This window comes from Peromyscus leucopus, chromosome 2 (assembly GCF_004664715.2).
Source record: "Peromyscus leucopus breed LL Stock chromosome 2, UCI_PerLeu_2.1, whole genome shotgun sequence".
Lineage (NCBI taxonomy): Eukaryota > Metazoa > Chordata > Mammalia > Rodentia > Cricetidae > Peromyscus > Peromyscus leucopus.
Genome location: NC_051064.1, coordinates 112,332,106 through 112,353,563, shown reverse-complemented (window position 1 = coordinate 112,353,563; position 21,458 = coordinate 112,332,106). Strand labels below are relative to the sequence as shown.

At 42.6% G+C, this 21,458-nt stretch overlaps 1 protein-coding gene across 7 annotated transcripts in view; it reads left to right on the top strand.

The window, feature by feature from the left end:
- The first annotated feature begins 2,324 nt into the window (after nt 1-2,324).
- Osbpl9 (oxysterol binding protein like 9) overlaps nt 2,325-21,458 on the top strand; it is a 145,308-nt gene continuing 126,174 nt past the window's right edge. For 5 of the 7 annotated variants that reach the window (XM_028888835.2, XM_028888815.2, XM_028888842.2 and 2 more), the window contains exon 1: nt 2,326-2,478. In XM_028888835.2, coding sequence (XP_028744668.1) covers nt 2,368-2,478 — 111 coding nt within the window. In that variant the 5' untranslated portion in view covers nt 2,326-2,367. Of the gene's footprint in view, nt 2,479-21,458 lie in introns of all 7 variants that reach the window. The other 2 variants (XM_028888798.2, XM_028888850.2) reach the window with 2 other exon arrangements.

Genomic DNA, 21,458 nt, shown 5'->3' with positions numbered 1-21,458 from the left:
TCTATGCTTGTCTTCCTCTCTACCTTCTGCAAAAGTTCTCCAAGCCTTAAAAGAGTGCTTAGGACAAAACAGCATATGTTGAAGTGTGGTCTCCCGGTTCTGGGAATTGAACTTAGGGACTCACACATGCTAGGCAAGCACTCTGCCGCTGAGCTACATTTGCAGACCATAGTTATTAGGGGATGGCTGGTGGAAGGGAACATAAATGAACACTGGGGGTGAAGTCCTTTGAAGTGTGAGGAATGACCTACAAGCTTCCTTAAGTGAGGGCAGCTAGGATGGCTGTCCTTGGTTGTCAACTTGACTGTATCTGGAATTAGCTAAAAACCAAAGGCTGGGCACACCTGTGAGGGATTTTCTTTTTTCTTAATTGGATCATTTGAAGTAGGAAGATCCACTTCTAATCCAGATCTTTGAAGTGGGAAGACCCCCCCTCCAGTCTGGGCCACACCTTCTGCTAGAAGCCTATATAGAGAGCATGGAAGAGGAAAACTCGATCGCTCTCTCTTTTTTTCTCCTGCTTCCTCCAGCCCTTGCTAGCAATTCCATTCCTTCACTGGTATTAGAACCTTCTTTTCCAGGATTCTGGCATATACTGAAGACCAGCTGAGACATCCAGCCTCATGGGCTGAACAATTACTGATTCTTGGATTTTCTGTACACAGGCAGCCATTGTTGGAATATATATATATATATAATATATTATGTATTATATATAATATATATATTATATATATATAAAACCTTAATTAATATAGCAGGGGTGGAGTGCTTGCCTGGCATGCATGAAGCCCTAGGTTTAATTCTCAGCAATCACTGTTTTTTTTTTTTTTTTTTTTTTTTTACAATTAAAAAAAGTGTATGGGTATTTTTGCCTACATATACATTTGTGGACCACATGTGAGCCTGGTACCATGGAGGCCAGAAGAGGATGTTGTATCCTCTGGAACTAGAATTACAGATAGTTGTTAGTCTCCGTTTGGGTGCTGGAAATCCAACCTGGGTCCCCTGCAAGAGCAGCCAGTACTCTTAACAGCTGAACCATCTCAACCTCCCAATCAATCATTGCATTTTTTTATTTTTTTGTTTTTTTGAGACAGGTTTTCTCTTTGTAACAGCCCTGGCTGTCCTGGAACTCACTTTGTAGACCAGGCTGACCTCGAACTCACAGAGATCCACCTGCCTTTGCCTCCTGAGTGCTGGGATTAAAGGTGTGTGCCACCACCGCCTGGCAATTGCATTCTTTTTTTTTTTTTTTTTTTTTTTTTTTAACAGAGCTGAGGACCGAACCCAGGGCCTCGCGCTTGCTAGGCAAGCGCTCTACCACTGAGCTAAATCCCCAACCCCGGCAATTGCATTCTTAAAATAAAGAATTCTTGTGCCGGATGGTGGTGGTACATGCCTTTAGTTCCAGCTTCCGGGAAGAAGATCTCTGAGTTTGAGGCCAGCCTGGTCTACAGTGAGTTCCAGGACAGCCATAGAGAAACCCTGTTTCGAAAAACAAACAAACAAACAAAAAACAGAAGAAAAAAAATTTAGGTGGCATATCCTTTAATGGCAGCACTTGGGAGGCAGAGGTAGGCAGATCTCTGTAAGTTCAAGGCCAGCCTGGTCTCCATAGCAAGTTCCAGAACAGCCAGGACTACAAAGAGACTCTGTCTCTAAGAAAAAAAAAATTCTTATGTGAATAATTTTTAAATGTTTTATGTAGCCCATACTACTCTTGAACTCATTATGTAGCCAAGGATGATCTTGAACTTAAAAACAAAACAAAACAGGTTTATTTTTAATTATATGTACTTTAAGCGTGTGTGTTCTCCTTGGAGTGGGGATATTTGTATGCAAGTGCAGGTGCCCTCAGTTCCGATAGTCCGGAGTTATAGGCAGTTGTGAGCTCCCCCACTCCTCATGTGGGTGCTGGGAACCGAATTCGGATCTTCAGCAAGAGCAGTACATAGTCTTAATCGAGCAAGAACCTCGATTCTTTTACTATAAATTTCTGAGATTACAGTTTTTCTTTTCTTTTCTTTTTTCTGAGACAGTCTCACTTAGTTGAGTTGGCTTTGAACTACTGACACCATCATGCACGCTTGGATAAACAATCTTATTATTCACGCTTGCTTTCTCAGCTCTCTCACCTCGGTTAACACGCCGCCCTACACACAATAGGCAGAGAAAGCAAGCAAGCACGCAGGACTCTGATTGCCAGGGGCGTGGGTTCCCCAGGGCTGCACAGAGGCCCTGCCCCTGGCCCCGCCCACTCACGCCCCTGTCCCGCCTAGGTTCTCGGAGGCCCCGCCCCCTGCATGCTGAATGCCATATAGGCGACTGACGTCAGGCCGTTTGTTGTCATTGGCGGCTCCCAAGATGGCGTCCATCGTGGAAGGGCCGCTGAGCAAATGGACTAACGTGATGAAGGGCTGGCAGTACCGTTGGTTCGTGTTGGACTACAATGCAGGGTTGCTCTCCTATTACACGGTGAGTGGCTGAGGCCGCGCTGCCCGGATGGCGGGCTACGGGGAGCCGGGGCGGGGGTGCTCCGCCGTGGGGACCGCCGTACGCGAGGTTCCCTTGTGGAGGAGGGCTTTGCGTGCGGGTAGCCAATGACCAGGAGGGAGATGCGGACCCAGCCAGTGAGCAGCGCCGGCTGACTGATTTATGGGCCGGGGGGCGAGCCGGGAGCCTCAGGGAGTGGTCCTGGGGCTAGGTGGGGTCTGCGCGGTGGCGAGGTGCGAGTGGGCGTAGTCCCGGTGTGGCATGTCAGTCGTGCGATCCAGACTTGTCATCCCTGTTGCTCCCCGCCCCGGTGCCGGCCGCACCCCTTAGCTCCTCCGGGGTTCGAAGAGCGCTGCCTTCTCGGAGCAATGGTCAGACGAGCCTGGTCAGGTCCAAAGGTGACCCTCGTTAACCACTCGGGCTCTGAAATCCCGCCCGTCTGTCCAACTCGGCAGTCCTACTCTAAGGATGCACCCTTCTTTCCAGCGGGACGCGAGTGTAACGGACTCCGTAACTTTTGAGAGCAGAGGATTCCCTCTGCGCGAGTCTTCCTTCTGCTTGCGGAGATGTAGACAGGGATGGTGCGGTTGCCTTGAAAGTTGTGTTCTGGGGAGGGCCGACTGTGCGACTTCACTGTTGTTGACACGAGTCAGTGGCCCAGGCTAGGTAGATGAAGTACTGTGAAACCTGTGTTCTGACTGCCTCTTCCACCCCCGTCGCATTAGAGATGGAAGGTGGGCGGTGTTAGAGAAATTACTAACGGGGCTACTTTCTTTGAGCCGTATGGTTAATAATAGCCCGTGAGAAAAAGAAAAGCACGCAGAAGAACAAAATATAGAATGTTTTGAAGGCTTTAGAAAATGATAGAAGAAAAAGGAAGAAATACAGTTATGGGAGAAGAGTTAGTGCTGATGAGAGAAATAGGGATACATTGTTTATTCATTCATTTAAAAATATCATTGAGTTCCTGTTCTGCTTGTTTCTTTGTCAGCAAGAATCAACAGCGGTGTAGGCACAGCCTCTCTTCTCGAGAGCTTTTACTGTAGTCTAGTGGGCACCTTAATTCATTTACTCTTAATTCATTTGCAAGATAGGTATTCATTATCCCCATTTAATGTCTCCATTTTACAGTTTTGGAATCTGAGGCTCCGGGCTTTTAAGTAATTAGCTCAAGATCATGTAGGTAGCAGTAAGTGGTGGAGTCAGGACTCCCATTAAGTTGCTCTTTTGCTACAGGAAGGAGAAAAGGTGGCCTTGCAAGAGTAAAGAGCATCACCTTTATCATTCTTCCCATATAAACTTGTTTTCTCTGTGTCTTTATTATTATTATGTGGAGTCCAAGGCCTTGAACATGCTAGGTCAACACTTTACCACCGACCCACATTCCTAGTCTCTTTCTTTCTACATAAATTTTAAAAGATCAAACTTTCCTGAGACATAAACATTGGTCAAAGCTGAATATAGTGGCCCATCTGTCACCTCCAAGTTTCCACATTTTGGATGGGAAATTTTAAGGCTAAGCCAGGCTAGGATACCTAATGAGACCTTGTCTCAAACAAAACAAACAAAAGCAAAAACAAACAAACAAAAAAACCCCTCAAACCAAAAACACTAAAAAAAAGGACACACACACCACATTGTTTAAGATTATATAGGATGGAAAACTGAAAAAACTGAAGAATTATGAAATTCCATGACTCAAATAAAGAATAATACCAAGTTTCACTAAATGTGAATGTGATTATCAGCAAATCCCATGGAACCTAGCCGCCATATTCATGATGAAATAATTTCAATTAGTGGCACTATAGAATTAAGTTACTCTTCAACTCCTAAATTTGTGTGAGTCTGACTCTAGGGCCATTCTGATTAGGTCTCAAGTTAGGGTTCTAAGCAGCTCCTGGCTCAGACAAAATGCTTCTTCCTTCCTTCCTTCCTTCCTTCCTTCCTTCCTTCCTTCCTTCCTTCCTTCCTTCCTTCCTTCCTTTCTTTCGTTCTCTCTCTCTCTCTCTCTCTCTCTCTCTCTCTCTCTCTCTCTCTCTCTCTCTCTCTCTCCCTCTCTCTCTCCCTCCCTCTCTCCCTCTCTGTCTCTCTCTTTCTCTCCCTTTCTTTTTTTCCCCCCTGACTCCTTGTCCTTGTAGATTAGGAGTGCTTGGACTCCTTGTCCTCCTGACTAAATACAAGTTTTTCATAGCCTTTTTTTTTTCCTTAATACTATCTTCCCTTCTGAGATTAGATTCAATGAAACGTCCTTGGTAGAGGAAGGAGGGATCATATTTCTCACTAATGGCTGTTGAGAAACATTTCCCCTTAATTCTTCTGTTATTTGCTTGAAGAGAATTGCACTATCTTGTGAAAATAAAATGATAACCAAAAGGAGAGTAGGAGTCCGATTGAATTTGGGCAGTGAGTTCTGTCACTGTTTTAGTACATTAGAGTTCTGGTGGTCTCTATTCATAATTTACATGTGGCTAATTGCTTACAGCCACACCTTCTAGTAAGACTGTCTGAACTGGTTGTGCCACATTTTTTTCCTAATGGATTTATTTTTCAAAGGGTGAAACACTGACAATTTAAATTCAAATCCAACAGAGCTGCTGTCAGTCAGTGATGATACCACTGTGTGGTCCCACTTTCAGACACTTGCCAGTTTCTGAGTACTCTCCATGAGGAAGAAGGCTCTGACACCTTCATATATACATCTTACTTATCTGCAATATAATCTGCAATTTCTTGTGGACACAATACCTTCTCTACATCTATATCAGGAATTTCAAATCCAAATTCGTCTTCCATGACCATAATAATCTCTACTTGATCCCAACCAATAAAGCTCAGATCCTTCATAAAATGTGAATTTTCTGAGAGCTTTTCTGGGTCAGTCTTGTCATAGAGTTTCAAGACATGTATTACTTGGTTCTTGATTCCCTCTTAAGTCAAAGGGGGTGATCACTGTACAGGGGATACTAGTGTGTGACCCTTCTAGGCATCTGTGCAAGCGCTGAGCTGACTGCAGAGTCCTGGGCTTGCTTCATATTCCCACAGGGCACAGCGTAGTGACAAGTGGCTGTTCCAAGGCCAGTGTTGGAAGCCAGGGTAATGTGGGAAGGCCATGGGTAGGCAGCAGGTAAAAGCGAAAAGAACACAAGCCGCCGTGGCTACACGGACCCAGGACACACTTCCAGTAGTGCCACATTTTAATCAAGGCAGCAAATAGTCACTTTATTCCTTGTTTCCAAAATTACTTGAGTTCTAGGCTGACACTGGTTGTTGATCTCTTCTAGGCTATCCTAGAAAATTCTGAACTAAACTAGATTGCTCTTGCTTTAGAGTCAGCTTCTACTGAGAGCAAGTATTAAATCATCTCCGATTGAGCTACAGTCACTGGGATTAAACTTAAATAGATTCAGCCAAGCCTTTTTTCAGCTTAGAGCTTCACCAAAATTCAACAAACTCTGGGGATGGAATGATCCTTTTTTTAAATTAAAATTTATACTTTTCATTTGTGCATGTGTATGTGTTAATGTGCAGGCAGGTTCATGACAGACACCTGTGTGGAAGTCAGAACAACTCGAGGCAGCCAGTTCTCTCCTTCCACCAGGTTGGTCCCTGGGATAGAACTCTGGTTGTTAGCCTTGGTGGCAAGTGCCTTACCTGCTGGGTAATGATCTTTTTACTTTATTCTTTTCATTTCTTTCATACTTTCTTTGCCAGGCTGGCGATTGAACCCACAGCCTTGCACATGCTAGGCAAACATACCACTATCCCCACCCCACCCCCCCTTCCTGGAGCTGAGGATCGAACTCAGGGCCTTGCTTGCAACTGAGCTAAATCCCCAACCCCAGAAAGTTTTTTTTTTTTTAATTGATGTTTTTTGTTTTTTTGAGACAGCGTTTCTCTGTGTAGCTTTGGAGCCTGTCCTGGAACTCACTGTAGACCAGGCTGGCCTTGAACTCACAGAGATCTGCCTGGCTCTGCCTCCCGAGTGCTGGGATTAAAGGCGTGCGCCACTACCACCCAGCTTGGGTGTCTTCCTTGATCATTCTCAATTTACTGAGTTAGGGTCTCTGGCTGACCCTGGAGCTCACCAATTCTGCCTGCTCTAGCCAGGAAGCTTGCCCAGTAGATCCCCTGCCTCTGCCTCCAGGGTGATAGAATTACAGCAGCCATGATGCCTGCTCAGTTTTTACACAGGATGTGGGGATCTGAATCTGGCTACAGAGTGAGTTCCAGGACAGGCACCAAAACTACACAGAGAAACTCTGTCTCGGAACCCCCCCCCCAAAAAAAAATACCCAGGTTTAACTTTGGGCCTCCACACACACATATGTACCTCCATACATACGTGCCTCCACACATGTGAGCACATGTACACATAATGCATACACACTACACATGTGCACACACATACACAAAATCAGTGTGACAAAGTCAACAATAGAAATAGAAATCTGTAGAAGTATTGCCCAGAAAAGACCAGAAGGATAGCAGCACTAATGTAAAGATCTATTTGAGAGCTGCTCAGAGATTGACTCTAGAAGGTGTTGGGAGTCAGAGGTCAGGCCTGGAGATAGATAAGGATTTATTGGGTGACAGCACAAAATTGTTTCATTGTATTGTTAGTATTATTTTAGGTTTTTTAAATTGCATATGTATGGGACATGAATGTGTCCACCTGGGTGTGTGCCAGTGTGTGCATGTGGAGGCTAGAGGATAGACATTGAGTGTCTTCTTCAATTGTGGTCCTCCATATTTATTTATGTAAAATTTTTTTATTTTATATACATAGGTGTTTTGCTTGCACATGTGTTTGTATCATGTGTGTGCCTGGTGCCCTAAAGGCCAGAAGAGGGAGTCAGTTTCCCTGGCCCTGGAGTTTCAGTTTGAGCCTCCATTTGGGTGCTGGGAATTAAATGCAGGTACTTTGGAAGAGCAGCCAGTGCTTTTAACTGCTGAGCCATCTCTACAGCCTTACTTTTTGAGATGAAATTGAATCTGGAGCTCATCCATTTGGCTAGGCTGGCTGGTCAGTGAGCTCCAGGGATCCACCTATTCTCCATGCCTTGGTCCCCCTGGCCCCCCACTGTGTTTCAGATGCTTGGTTGGTGTGCTCGGCTTTTATGTTGGTCCTAGGTCCTCATGCTTGTGTGGCAGGCACTTTACTGACTAAGCCAAACCTTTAGGTGTCCCCCCCCTACCCCTTGAGCAAGTGCTATTTTTATCATTAGATGAGATAACCAGAGAAAGCTAAGGATGTAGATTTGAGACCACTATGTGAACTCTCAACTATTAATGTGAATCATGATCATAAAAAAGAGACGAGAAAGGAAGGAAGATTTCAGGAGAATTAGTTTTGTGAGGAGTTGGAAGGTGAGAAAGTTGGTAGAGTTGGTATAATTTGCTGTAGAGTTAGCAAATGAGTTGGAAGCCGCCCATATTGTTTTAATACCTAGAGTGTGCTGGAGGATGAAGCAGGTAAAAGCTTTGGGAACACACATGATGTTTGGGGTATGGGCCCTAGAGGTGTACCCCTGACAGTTTTAGCAGGTTAGGATAGGCTTTCAAGAGGAAACCAGATTGCTGTGACCTGATTGGTGAATACAGAGGATATGAGCAGAGAGGGAGCAGGGCTGGAGACAAAGGGAATGGATGCCTTTGGAAGAGACAGGTAAGGAGCCTGTTGGCTATGCAGCATGGGCTGGAAGTCTATAGTGACATGATCTTGAGTGCCAAGCAAGCAGAAGTGGGGGATGTGGTGGTTCATGAAAGGCTTTCTTGGCATTTCAATTTGAAATGCTAAGCAATTTGAACTTCATCCCTAGGGCTCTGAAGAGCCATATTCTAAGTACTTTTAATATTGAAAAGACTTTTACTGTAGACAATTTTGAGCTTATATAAAAGAGGACAGAATAGTGAATTATTAACATCCAGCCATACAGTTATCTGCATATGGCTAATCCTGTTTATTAATACTCTTATCAGCTTTTTTTCTCCCTCCCTCCCTCCATCTGTCTTTCTCTCTGTCTCTCTCTCTCTCTTTCTTTCTCTCTGTCTGTCTGTCTCTCTCTCTCTTTCTTTCTTTCTTTCTTTCTTTCTTTCTTTCTTTCTTTCTTTCTTTCTTTCTTTCTATCTTTCTCTCTCTTTCTTTCTTTCTTTTCTTCTTGTGTAGCCAAAGATGACCTTGAGCTTCTGATCTCCTGCCTCTGCCTCAAAAGCAGAGGGATCACCAATGTATGCCACCGTACCCAGAGGATGGGTATATATGTATAAAATATATATATATATATATTATATTTATATATATTATTAAAGATACATATATATTAAAGACGGGGTCTCATTGTGTAGTCAGACTTATTTGTTTTGTTTCATTTGGTTTTGGTTTTGGTTTTTCAAGACAGGGTTTCTCTGTGTAGCCTTGGCTGTCCTGGAACTCGTTTGTAGATCAAGCTGGCCTTGAACTCACAGAGATCCACTTGCTTTTGTTGAGTGCTGGGATTAAAGGTGTACACCACCACCACTGCTTGGTGCCAGAGCTCTTTTTAAACTCGTAGGATTATAGGTGAGGTTGCTGTGTCCAGCTCAACTGGATTATTTTAAAGCATATTCCAAATATTATATTAGAGTTTATTTGTGAATATTTCTGTGTATATTACTAAACATTAAGAATTCTTAAATGTTTTTTTTAAATTAAAATTGTATTGTGTGTACAATTCACTTGTACATATGCATGCTCACAGTCAGAGGACCACTTGTCATAGTTCTCTCTGTCCAGCATGTGGGTTCTGGGTTAGAATTCAGTTCATTGGGCTTGATGACAGGTACCTCTACTGTGGACATTTCAATGGTCCAAAGATTTCTCTTTTTTTTTTTTTTTTTGGTTTTGGTTTTTCGAGACAGGGTCTCTCTGTGTAGCTTTGCGCCTTTCCTGGAACTCGCTTTGGAGACCAGGCTGGCCTCGAACTCACAGAGATCCGCCTGCCTCTGCCTCCCGAGTGCTCGGATTAAAGGCGTGCGCCACCACCGCCCGGCTCAAAGATTTCTCTTTTAAAAAATGTTACCAAAACACCTTTATTACAGTTGAACAGTAGTAATTTAGTGATACCAAATTTGAAGTCTATTTGATTTCCTGACAATCTTGACCATCATCCCCTCAGCAGTTGCTTTGAGTCAGGGTTCCAAACAAGATCCGCATATCAAATTCTTGGTTGCCTGGAGCTGGGAAATGGCTCAGTCTATAAAGTGCCCGCTGTGCGAGCAGGAGGACCGTAGTCTGGCTCCCCAGCACCCGTGTAAACAGCTGGGCAGTCGGTTGCTGTCTCCAGAGCTGGAGAGGTTGAGACAGATCCCTGGGGTCTCTGGCCTGCTAGCCAGGATGAATGGGCTGGAGAGAGAGAGTAATTTTTTACATAGCAAGAACTGAGTGACTGAAAACTGCAGTATTTGGAGACAATTCAGGAAAATACCATTGGATTAGTTACTCACTGCCTTGTAACCAGTCACTCTAAAGCATAGCAACAGCAAACATTATCATTTCACAGTTTCTGTGGGATGGAACTTTGGGAGTTTCAAGCTCAGGGTCTCATGAAGTTGCAATCAAGACGTTAGTCAGGGTTGCAGTCATCCGAAGCACTTGGCTGGGGCTGCTTCTGAATTGCCCTTGGCAGAAAGCCTTGGTTCCTTGCTGGCTGTTGGAAGGCCGTTCCTCATCAGGTAGCCCCTCCAATGGGATACTTGAGTGCTAACATGACAGGGAAGCCAGCCTTACCCAGAGAGAATGATCCACGTGAGATCAGGTAGGAAGCCACCATCCTTTTATAATTACTCTCTCATCATTTCTGCTGTATCCTCTTCATTGGTTCAGCTCATGATCTTAGAGATGGAAATTTTACATAAGGGGAGGACAATTAGGCTTTGTCTTTTCAAAGAAATTGTGCTGAGATTGTAATTCATGACAGCCATGTTTAAGGGAGTGATAGATAGGAAAAAATAAAGAAACGTATACAGGAGAGTGAAAACAACAGCCAGAGGTAGAAGTAGGTAGAAGAATACCACTCCCAAGAAAATGGTAGTCTTAGAAGCCAAAGTGGGAAGCATAAAGAGTTTTAAATACTGGCAGGAGGTTTGTACAGTTGAGATCCAATACATACCCCCAGGATTAATCGACTTGGATATCACTGATGTCTGCAGTGAGGGCAGTGTCTGTGAGTGGTAGGTGTAGGAGGCAGATTGGAGTGGCTAGAAGAGTAAATAGTAAGACTAGACAAGTGAGTGCAGGGTATCTTAGATATCTCACTGCAGAAACATGGCAGGGTGGATGATTGAAAGGACAGTTCCTGAGTAGAAGTGTGTTGTAAGGTAGCAAGGTCTAAGATAACCAGGAGAACAAAGTGGACTTGAGGAGTGAGGACAGGGTAACAGCCTTGGGAAGTAGGAAAAGGGGAAACTGGTTGTGAGGAAAGAGCTGGGCCTATAACATGTGGGTTGCTAGGAAGATTAGAACCAGAGACTTAGCAAGAATGGGTCTGTGATGACTGCATTAAAAACCCCTGCTAGTCAAACAGTTATTTGACAATTGATAGTGATGTCTAGAGGGTGTTTTTTTTTTTTAAGTCTGTCTAATTTACTTGGATTTTAGGTTTCTTCTTTTTAAAATTGTATTTTATTTTATTTTTTTATGTATGCATGTCTTGCCTGCACGTATGCCTGCCTGTGCATCCACAGAGGCCAGGAAAGGGCATTAGATACCCTGGAACTGGAGTTGCTGACAGTTGTACAGTTGTACAGATAAAGAATGTACTACAGATATGGCTAGTTGACTATAGCAGATAAAAATGACTAAATGCCCCAAAGAATTAGATTGAAAGGCCCTGGAGTCTTAGAAAAGAGAAAAAAAACAAGGCTTGTTTAGCCACCTCGTTCCACCTGAGACCCATGTGGAGCAAGACCCTCGGTATAGCTGCTAATGTAAATGTAATGTGCATTTACAAATTGGGTGCTAATGTGGGTGCTGGGAATAGAACGCACGTCTTCTGCGAGAGCAGCCAGGGCTCTTGATTGCTTAGCTATCTCTCTTCAACCCCTGGATTTTAGGTTTCTGAAGCACTAAAATGTGCCTTTTGCTGATCTCCTTTGTAAATATGTAAAAGAGGTAGTTTCATTCTAGAACGACGTTAACATCAATCTCATCACATATTCGAAAGTAAATTTATTCTTTCCTAAGTAAACTTTTTTTTTTTTTAAATGAAGGATCTTGTTATCAGCTTAGGCTGCCTTGGAACTCATGATCCTCCTGCCTTGGCTTCCTGCATCCTGGGATTACAGACGTGGGCCGATCAGCACACTCAACAGTAAACAGTGCATATAATTAAATGAACTTTTCATTAAACTTATATGGTATGTGTCAGTGTAGGGTGTAGGTTCAGTATCTCTTATCTGAAATGCTTGAGAACAGAAGTACTTTGCATTTTAGAATTTTAAAAATGATTTTGGAATTTGCACCTGTCATGATATATTTGGGGTTAAGGGCCAAGTCCAGGTTTAGTGAGAGATCCTGCCTCAAAAAAATGAGAAGAGTGATTTCGGAAACAGAGTAGACTCTTGTCTCTCCAAACAAGTGCACATATACACGTGAATATGTATACACACACAAATTTCAGATTCTGGAACATTTTGAATTTCAGATTCGGGATGCTTAATCTATATGTAAAGTGGCTTTAGATTTGTAAAAGGAATGAAAGCAAAAGTGTATCTGAATTTAAGGACCCAAAGAAAGTAAACCCTAAGGAAATAAGTGGCATCAGGTGGGTGGAAGTGCCACACCTTTCCTTTTGTTTAGTGCTCTGCCAGGTGTGTCCAGGTTTGGACATTGTTGTACACACAGTGTTGTCACCTACAAAGTTCAGCGCTGAGAACCGAGTAATCGGCCCCCCCACTCCCCCCCAACCCCATTGCAACAAACTCAAGTTGTACTTTACATTTACATTAGCAGCTATACCAAGGGTCTTGCTCCACATGGGCCACAGGTTGGACGTGGCTATACAAGCCTTGTTTTTTTCTCTTTTCTAAGACTCCAGGGCCTTTCAATCTAATTCTTTGGGGGCATTTAGTCATTTTTATCTGCTATAGTCAACTAGCCATATCTGTAGTACATTCTTTATCTGTACAGCAAGCTTGTACCCTCCTTGATGGCAGTTTGTACTTACACTGAACATTATAATCTTCAGGGCCCACAGTGTAGTACATTCCAGGGAATGGAATGTCCCTGTTGATACAGGAGGCAGTTAGGGATTCTAGTTTACAGAGCAGAATTTGTAAGTTTTGCAGAATATATTAGTAGCAAATAGACCCGTGGCTATGGCTTATATAAAACCCACCCTGAATTTATAGTAACTACAGTGGCTTTTAATTAATCATCTGGAGGCTGAAGAATCGTGTGATGTGCTTCTTGTGTTAATTTAGACAGGCTGTCAGTTTTTGCTGCTGTTGTCCTGGAACTTGCTGTGTAAATCAGGCTGGCCTCGAAATCAGAGATCTGTCTGTCTCTGCCTCTGGAGTGCTGGGAATAAAGGCGTACTCCACCACCCAGCTCTTATATTTGTTTTTGTTTGTGGAGGCTGGTCTTATCTGTAGCCCAGGCTGGCCCGGAACTCATGGTGTGTAGACATACATGAAGGCAAAACATCTGTACGCATTAAAAAGAAAAAAAAAAAGCCAAAAGAGAGAATTGTTAATCTTAAATATGCCATGTCTATATGTGGCAGTTACCTCTAATTAGATTTTCAGATATGTAATAGGCAATTGCAGCCAAATCTAGAACAACACAGAAGTGATTTAGATTAAGAGCTGCATTATTTTAATACGGACAGAGAAAAACAAACAAATGGCCAGCGAATTATTTGTTTTCCTTCTTAATAACTTTATTATAAAAGACTATCTTCTCAGACCAGGACCATCCTCCCTCCCTCCCCCTCCCCCTCCCTCCCTCCTCCCCTTTGTTTTGAGAAGTCTTCCTAGATAATGCAGAGTGGCTGAGAGATCCTGTTCTGCTTCAGCTTCCTGAGTGCATGGATTTTTTTTTAAAAAGAGAAATTTTAAAAATTGCTGCTTTAGAAATTAAGTTTATAAGATACATGGATTCATATAAATGGAATCATGTTCAATGGAAGTATTTTGAGTTACCCATAACTTATTTTTTTCTACTTAGCTGACACAGTTAAGTTCATTATGGAGGCTGATTTTCTAAGTGGGGTGTGGTGGCACCTTTAACCTCAGCACTCAGAATGTGGAGACAGGAGCATTTGGATTTCAAGTCTGTCCTAGGCTGCACAATGAGCTTGAGGCCAGCCTGGGCTACATTCCTGTCCCACAAATTTTAAAAAGAAGGTGGGGTGATTCTTACATTTTGTCCACATAAAGCTTCTGTGTTCACTTATTTCTTGTATTTTAGTTTAGCAGTATTTTGTTTTTTGAGGTAGGTCTTGCTATATAGCTGATTTCCAACTTATCATTCTCCTGCCTCCACCTCCTGATGGGATATTGTTGACTTAGCAGTAATTATGGCACAGGTAGGTATATAAACATATGGGTTAGAATGTGCTCTGTCCCTCTGAGACGCTAGGATTTCACACCCCCCCCTTCTTGTTCCTCACCACCCAGAGACAATAAACCAGTCTGCTGGCAGCGCTCAGAATCCTGCGCTCTCGCTGTTCACTATTTGCTTTTGCTTTGATCGTTCATATGGGAGAGGCCGTGCTCTGTGCACTGGGTGTCCTTGGCTCTGAGTTTTCAGGGATTTCATTCTGTGGGTTTTCTCCTCCACTGCTTTATCTCCTCTCTTCCCCATTGTCTTAAAGTCCTAGTTCTCTGGGCTTCCATTGTCTGTTAAAGATCTTAGTAAGCAGTAAACAAGCATCTTAGTTGTAACAGCTTTTAAAAAAATCTTATTCAAAAAAATCATGTTATTTTTTGCTATGTTTAGTTGTGTGTGTGTGTGTGTGTGTGCGCGCGTGCGTGCGTGCATGTGAGTGTGTGTGTGTGTGAGCGCAGGTGCTGGTAGGAGCTAGAGTTAGAGGTGCAGAGGCACTCTGGGGTAGCACCCAGTGCTTTTCACCGCCGGGCCATCTTTCCAGCCTAGAACAGTTTTATGTAGATTTGAGGATGCCTGTTGTTTTTTTATCTTCCCACAGATTGCCCCCTCCCCCCATGCTGGGCATGGAACACAGGCCCTCATCCTTACCGCCCTCAACACCTCAATAGCTTCATTTAGATTTAATTGACTTGCCATACAGTTCATTCATTTAAATGAATGCGATTCACTGGTTTTTAGTAAAGTCACCAAACTGTGACAATCCCCACAGTTTTAGAAACTTTTCTTCCCTCTTGAAACTGTTTCTTTTAACATCATTTGTCTCTTGCCTGCATTTCATCTGCATGCCCCTTTACTATTTTCAAGGTTCGTTCAAGTTTGGTGTAGAAGATGGTATGTTGGGTCCTCATCTCTCTTTTTTCTTATTGTTTAGAAGCTTCTTCACAAATATATTTTTGGATCATATTCTTTCCCCTCCCCCAAATCCTTCCAGGTCCCTCCTTCCTTCCTATCCACCAAATTCATGTTCTCATTTTTTTCTTTGTCTTTCTCTCTCAGACAAAACAAACAAAACAACAAAACATGAAATCAAAACCAACCAATAAACAAATAAACAAAATTGGCAAAAAAAAAAACAACAAAAATAAAAACAAAAGACAAAGCAAAAGAAAAAGCAGACAAAGAGCAGGAGTACCTTTCACTCCTGAACGTGCAGTCTGTCCTGACTCAGTGTCACCCATCACCACCGTCCCTTCCCCAGCAGCCATGGATGAGTACAGGGAGCTTCATGGTCAGGGGGTCACCTTCTCCGTGCTGGGATTGCGTCTGGTTTTAACCTGTGCAGATCTCATGCGGGCGGTCACGGTCTCTGTTGTGTCTGGAGGATGTCACTGGGTATTTAATTGTGTGCGTATCCCACATTTTCATTCACCAATTGATAGAGATGGGAGTAGTTTCTGCTTTTTGGCCATTGTGACTAATGGCACTATAAGCTTTTGCATGCAAGTTTTGCTCTAAGTATCCTTTTTTATTTCTTGAGTATGGATCTAGGATTGGAATTGCCTGGTCATGTGGTTACTCTGTTTAACCTTTTGAGGAACTGCCAGACTGTTTTTTTGTTTTGTTTTTTAAAATGGCTCCTATTAGCTGAGTAAGGGTTCCAGTTTCAAGAAGATTTGTCATCTTCATTTTGATCATAGTCATCCCAATGGGTATGTAGTACTATCTTTACTTGTATTTTCCTTAAAGCTGTTATATCTTTCATATGTTATTGACCAAGTGAATATCTTTGGAGAAGTATTGATTCATAGCCTAGCCAATTTTAAAATCAGGGTTTCTTTCTTTGTTTTCTTTTTTTGTTAAGTTATAAGAGTTTATGGCCAGGGAGATGGTTCCGTGGGTAATGGCGCTTGCTGCCAAGACTGAAGGTCTGAGTTGGATCCTGGGATCCACATGGTAAACGGGAGGAGAGGACTGACTCCAGCAAGTTGTCCTCCAGGTTCCAGATGTGTGGTATGCACATGTGCACACATACACAATTAAAAAAAAACTTGATTTTTTGTCTTTTTTTTTTCCTCCCACTTTGTTGAGACAGAGTCTCAGGTAACCCTTGCTGGCTTCAAACTGGCTGTGTAGCTGAGGATGACCTTGAACTTCTGACTTTCCTGTTTGAGTACAGGTGTGTGCCACCAGGCCCAGCTGAGTTTCCTGTTTTCAAGATACCAGTTTTGTATCAGATACTGAATTTGCAGCCTTGTTCTGCTTGAGACTTTCATTCCGTCTTTCTTTTCTGGTGCAGTATTAGGGATCAAATCCGGAGCTGATGCACGCTGAGCAGGCGCTCTGCCCCTGGCCTGCAGACAGCTGTGGTGCTTCCTTAGGTCACCAGTGGCTTCCTTTGATGCACAAAGTGTCCCGTTTCTTCTTCTTCTTATGGTAACTATGCTTTGGCATCAAATCTAGGTGTCATTGCTTACTCTAATGTTATAAAATGGCCTAAGGCCATGCCACCCAGAATGCTCCTGATCTTGTCTAAAGTCCCAAGATATTACACGTGTGTTTTTTTGTTTTTTGATTTTATTATCTTTTTTTTAAACCTATATTTTATTTTAAGAAATTGATAATTTTGGACCCAAGGTTTAGGTCTTAGGTAATTCTTAACCTTTTTTTTTTTTTTTTTAAATAGGAATGTGGTAAGAATCCAACTTTATTCTTTTGTATATATAAACCAGTTATCCCTGGACCATGGAAAAGATTATGCTTTCATTGAATTGTCTTGGCATCGCTCATAGTCCAGTTTATACTGCTATAACAGAAAACCTGAGGCTAGGGAAGTTATGGGGTGGGGGGTTACTTTTACGTATGTTTTGTGTGTGTGTGGTGCTAGGGATCAAACCCAGAACCTCATGCATGGGCAACACTCACTGTGCTGTGGAGCTGTGCCCAGCTGTGGTTGGCTTTTTAGGTTCATTACTAGTCTGCTGATTAATATGTTTGTCCTCATACCACTTTATACTTTCTCAATTACTGTAGCTTTGTCCAAAGTGTTTAAGTTTTGCTTCTGGTTTTGAAGATTTTAGTTCATGGTTGGTCTGCTCTCCTGCTTTTGAGCCCAAGATGAAGCACGATTGTTATTGCTGGGAGTTAAAGCGGGGCTGCTCACTTGAGAGTGAGCAGAGAAAGAGACAGGCCGGGGGAGGGGCGTGAGGCATTCTTTACAGGCATGTTCCTAGTGAGCTGCTGCCTTTAACTAGGCCTGTTTTCTAGCATTTCCATTGCCTGTGACCCCACTATAGTAAGGCTCCACCAAAGTGTTCATTCACTGACTTGGTGAGAGTCTTCAGGGTCTGATCTTACCTATGGCAGCCAGACCTTTACATGCGTCTCTTGTGGGAAACCTTAAATACCTACAGTATAACTGAGATCATTTTGTCTTTTGTTGTTTGAATCTTAGATGGTCTTTTAATAAAAAACCCAGAGCCAGATATCAGGGTGAAAGCTGAAAGATCAGAGAAGCAGAATAGCCAGCCACTAGTTCTTACCTCTACAAAATCCTTAGCCTAAAGAGAATGAGTTCCTGTTTCCTCATGCCTTATATACATTTCTCTGCCCTCCCATATTACTTCCTGGGATTAAAGGCTTGTGTGCTTCCCAAGTAAAGGCATGAGATCTCAAGTGCTGGGATTAAAGGTGTGTGCAACCACTGCCTGGCTCTGTTTCTCTTCTATACTGGATCAATCTCATATATCCCACTGTGGCCTTGAACTCACAGAGATAGATCTCTGTCTCCCAAGTGCTAAGATTAAAGGTGTGTGCCACCACTGCCTGACCTCTGTGTAATCTAGTAGCTGGCTCTGTCCTCTGATCTTCAGGCAAGTTTATTAGGGTACACAATGTATCACCACAGTCTCTGAATTTTAATCACCTGGATTTGGGGAATAAGAATCAATTTCTGATGGGTAACATCCTAAATGACTTAGCCCCCCGAGCTGGGTGTGCTTGCATTGTAACTTTCAACTTCTGCTTTTATGTTGTTTTGTATTTTAGTATCGGGTCTCACTATATAGCCAGGACTGACTTCAAGCCTGCTTTCGATCCTCCTGTCTCCACCACATGAGTACTGGGATTATGGCAGTGTACCAACATCCGTTTTGTAAATCTGTAAATTTCAAAGTCATTAGGGTTGGTCAAGAACCAGGGCTTGTTTGTGTTTTGGTTTTAAATTGCCTTACAAAAGTGGTTTTCCTCTTATTTTAAAAGCAAAATGTATGTCTTTTTCCTCAAGTCTTGGGGAATTTCTTAACCTCTTTGGCATGCTCTGGATTCTCAGCTACCTTCTTATTCTCTTGTAATCACATTTCCCTTAAGCACCAACATTTGTGATAGAAATTCTTTAAGGAAATCTTTTCTGAGAAAGTATTTGAATTCTTAAGATTTACGTAACCTCTGTTTTCATATTTACATACTAGATTTCAAATGCTTTCCCTAGCTAACTTGGGAATCAAATTTAAGTCTCTTTGCAAACACTTTTTTTCTGAATCCTAAACTCCAAATATGAACAAGGAGTTTTGGAGCACAGCCCCTTTCTAAATTGGGCTCTGCAGAATGAGTCCTGGGATTAGACAGCGTTCCAGCTCTTGTTCTCGGAAACTAGATTTGTATTTGTGTGTTATACATATTTTCACACACATGTATTTTAAAGTTCTTTGGGGGGCTGTTATTTGTGTGTGCATGCCTGTGCATGTACATGTGTGTGTGCAGATATTTACTATAGTTCACATGTCGGGGTCAGAGAACAACTTGGGTGATCAGTTCTTTCCTTTTGCCATGTGGGCTCGCGAATCAAACTCAAGTCATTATTCTGCAGCAGCGAGTGCTTCTCGCTACCGAACCACGGCTCACTCTTTAAAATGTTAGGGGGGTTTTCTTCTTGTTCTCTTTTTCTCATTTTATTTTGTGCCCACATTGGTCTTTTTCCAAGTAAGGAAAAAGTTCCTCAGGCTATTTTTGATAAAGATATGAAATTGAATGATAAATAATAGATTATAATTTCACAGTTTAGAGGGGGAAATACTAATATTGAAGCACAAACCACTTGGAGTTTAACACTTCCCCATTATTTCCCTCAGTCAACTCTCTTTAAAAAAACATGAATCAATATTTAGTGTTTTGGGCGGTATTTGGGAAACAAAACAAGTCTGCCTTGAGGTCTAGCACACATTGCTGATGTGCTATAAATAATTTGTGAAGCGTGTGCTGCTCTTTAGTATTTAATATTTAACTTGATAAAGAATGCAAAACCTTAAGTCATCATGGTTGTCCTTAATTGAACCTGTGCCTCTTCCCTGAGCTGTTAGCCTGAAATTCTCCCTTGAAGATAAAATTGTCCTTTTTTAAAGAGAAGAGTGAGAGCTGAGTCTGTTGTCACATGCCTTTGTCATCCTAGCGCTCTGGAGGCTGAGGCAGAAGGATGGCCTAGAATTGAAGGCTAGGCTGGGCTACATAGTTCCGGGCAGCCTGGGCTATAGGACAGTCAGGTTTCAGAGAACCCCAAACAAAACAAAATCAAACACAGTGGAAGGGCTGGTGCAGTGGCAGGGTGCTTGCCTGGTGTCCCTTCATGCTAGATTTGGTCCTTAGCACTAAGAACCCAAACCAAAACAATACAGAAAGCCCCAAACCAAAAGGGAGTGAAAGCCAGCAGCTTTCCAGTGCAATAGGTAAACACCAGAGATAAATAAATACCAGAGCATCAGCCTTTACCCCTAATTTTGAAATCCCTAAAGCTTTGAATTCTAAAAGCTTTTTCTTTAAATTTATGACATTTTTTGTTTGAAAGCAAAGCCTGCCTTGAATTAATGTGTAGCTATTTATAATCTTCATTACACTTATAAATATTTATATGCTGTACTGCAGAAATAGTAATGTGCTTGTGAGATTTGCATGCCTGGTTACCCCAGATCGTACTGCAGGTTTTTACTGTAATTTATGTAATGTATGTATATTACCTTTCTGCATTTGTGATTTTGAAAAGATCCAGAAAGCTCTTGGGTTAAAGGGTGCAGACATATGTTTGTGATCTGGTGATCTAGGAGTTTTTAGGGAGGCAGGGTGCAGTCCCCTGAGCATGCACTACTGAGAGCTGTCCTTGGGGTGACATCTACTCATCTGAAGACAGGACAGTCACTCATTTTACATTCATTCTCTATGGCACAGAGACCCTTTAAGGAAGATGTAGATTGAGTAGACTTACCATGACTGTTAAAGATGTGCCTGGGCTTTGCATTCTGTTTCTCTCATTTGCTGTCTGTGAATGTCCATGGTCAAGTTCCTTAAACATTTCCCTTTGCTCTCTCAGTTATAAAATAGTTGTGGGTAGGGCTGGTGGCATGGTTCAGCAGGTAAAAGCCCTTGCTGTGCAAGCTGGACCCCCTGAGTTCAGTCCCTGGAACTCAGAGTGGAAGCAGAGAGCTGACTCTTGGAAGTTGTCCTTGGACTTCTTTCCCCATGTGCACCTTAGCATGCCAACCTTCCTGCCAACACTAAAGTAGCTGATATATAGAGTCTTTGAAGCTGCGTGCGGTTGCTCTGCCCGACACCCAACATTTAGGAGATGTGAGACAAGAGAATTGCTGTGAATTCCAGGCCAGCTTGGGTTACAGACTAGAGTGAAAGCCCACCTCAAAAAACTAAAAAGTAAAAAGAGCCGTCTCATAAGCTCTTTGTGACAACATAAGCATGACAGGAAATAAAGCTCCAGCATAGTGTCTGGCCCAGAACACATGGTGATGCCAACAAAGCCAGTGTTGATGTTTGTTAGATTTAGTATTACTCAGGAAATGAACATTGTGGTCCCATTATGAAAGCCTGTGTTCCAGTTCATTAGTTCATAGCAAGGAGTGAAGCGGTATCTTTGGCCATCTGAGTGCTGCATCAATGCTTTCCGTTTCTGAAAGTAGGCGATATGGGATGCCAAGTTTATATGCAGCCTCAGGTCAAGGGGAATTTCATGTTACAGATGTTTAATGGCATTGATGTTGACAGGGAATGTGCAGTATCTCCATGTTAGAGACACACACATTTCCACAACCCACTTGTCTGACCTTGGATCAACAGAACTTCTATCTTGGCCTTCTGGTTCTAGTTTTGATCTGCTTTCTGTAATGCTAATTGTATCAAGTAAAAAAAAAAACAATCTATTTTAAGTATAGTTAAATAAGTTTTCCTATTTGTTTATGACCTCGTTACTGTCTCCTAATCAGAGCATAGAGAATTATTATCATTGTGCAAAGTTCCTTCCTGTCCCTTTATCTATCCCTCTTCGGAGAGCAAGTGTTTCTGTATTCATGGTTTCTGTCTTTGTAGTGCGCTGGTG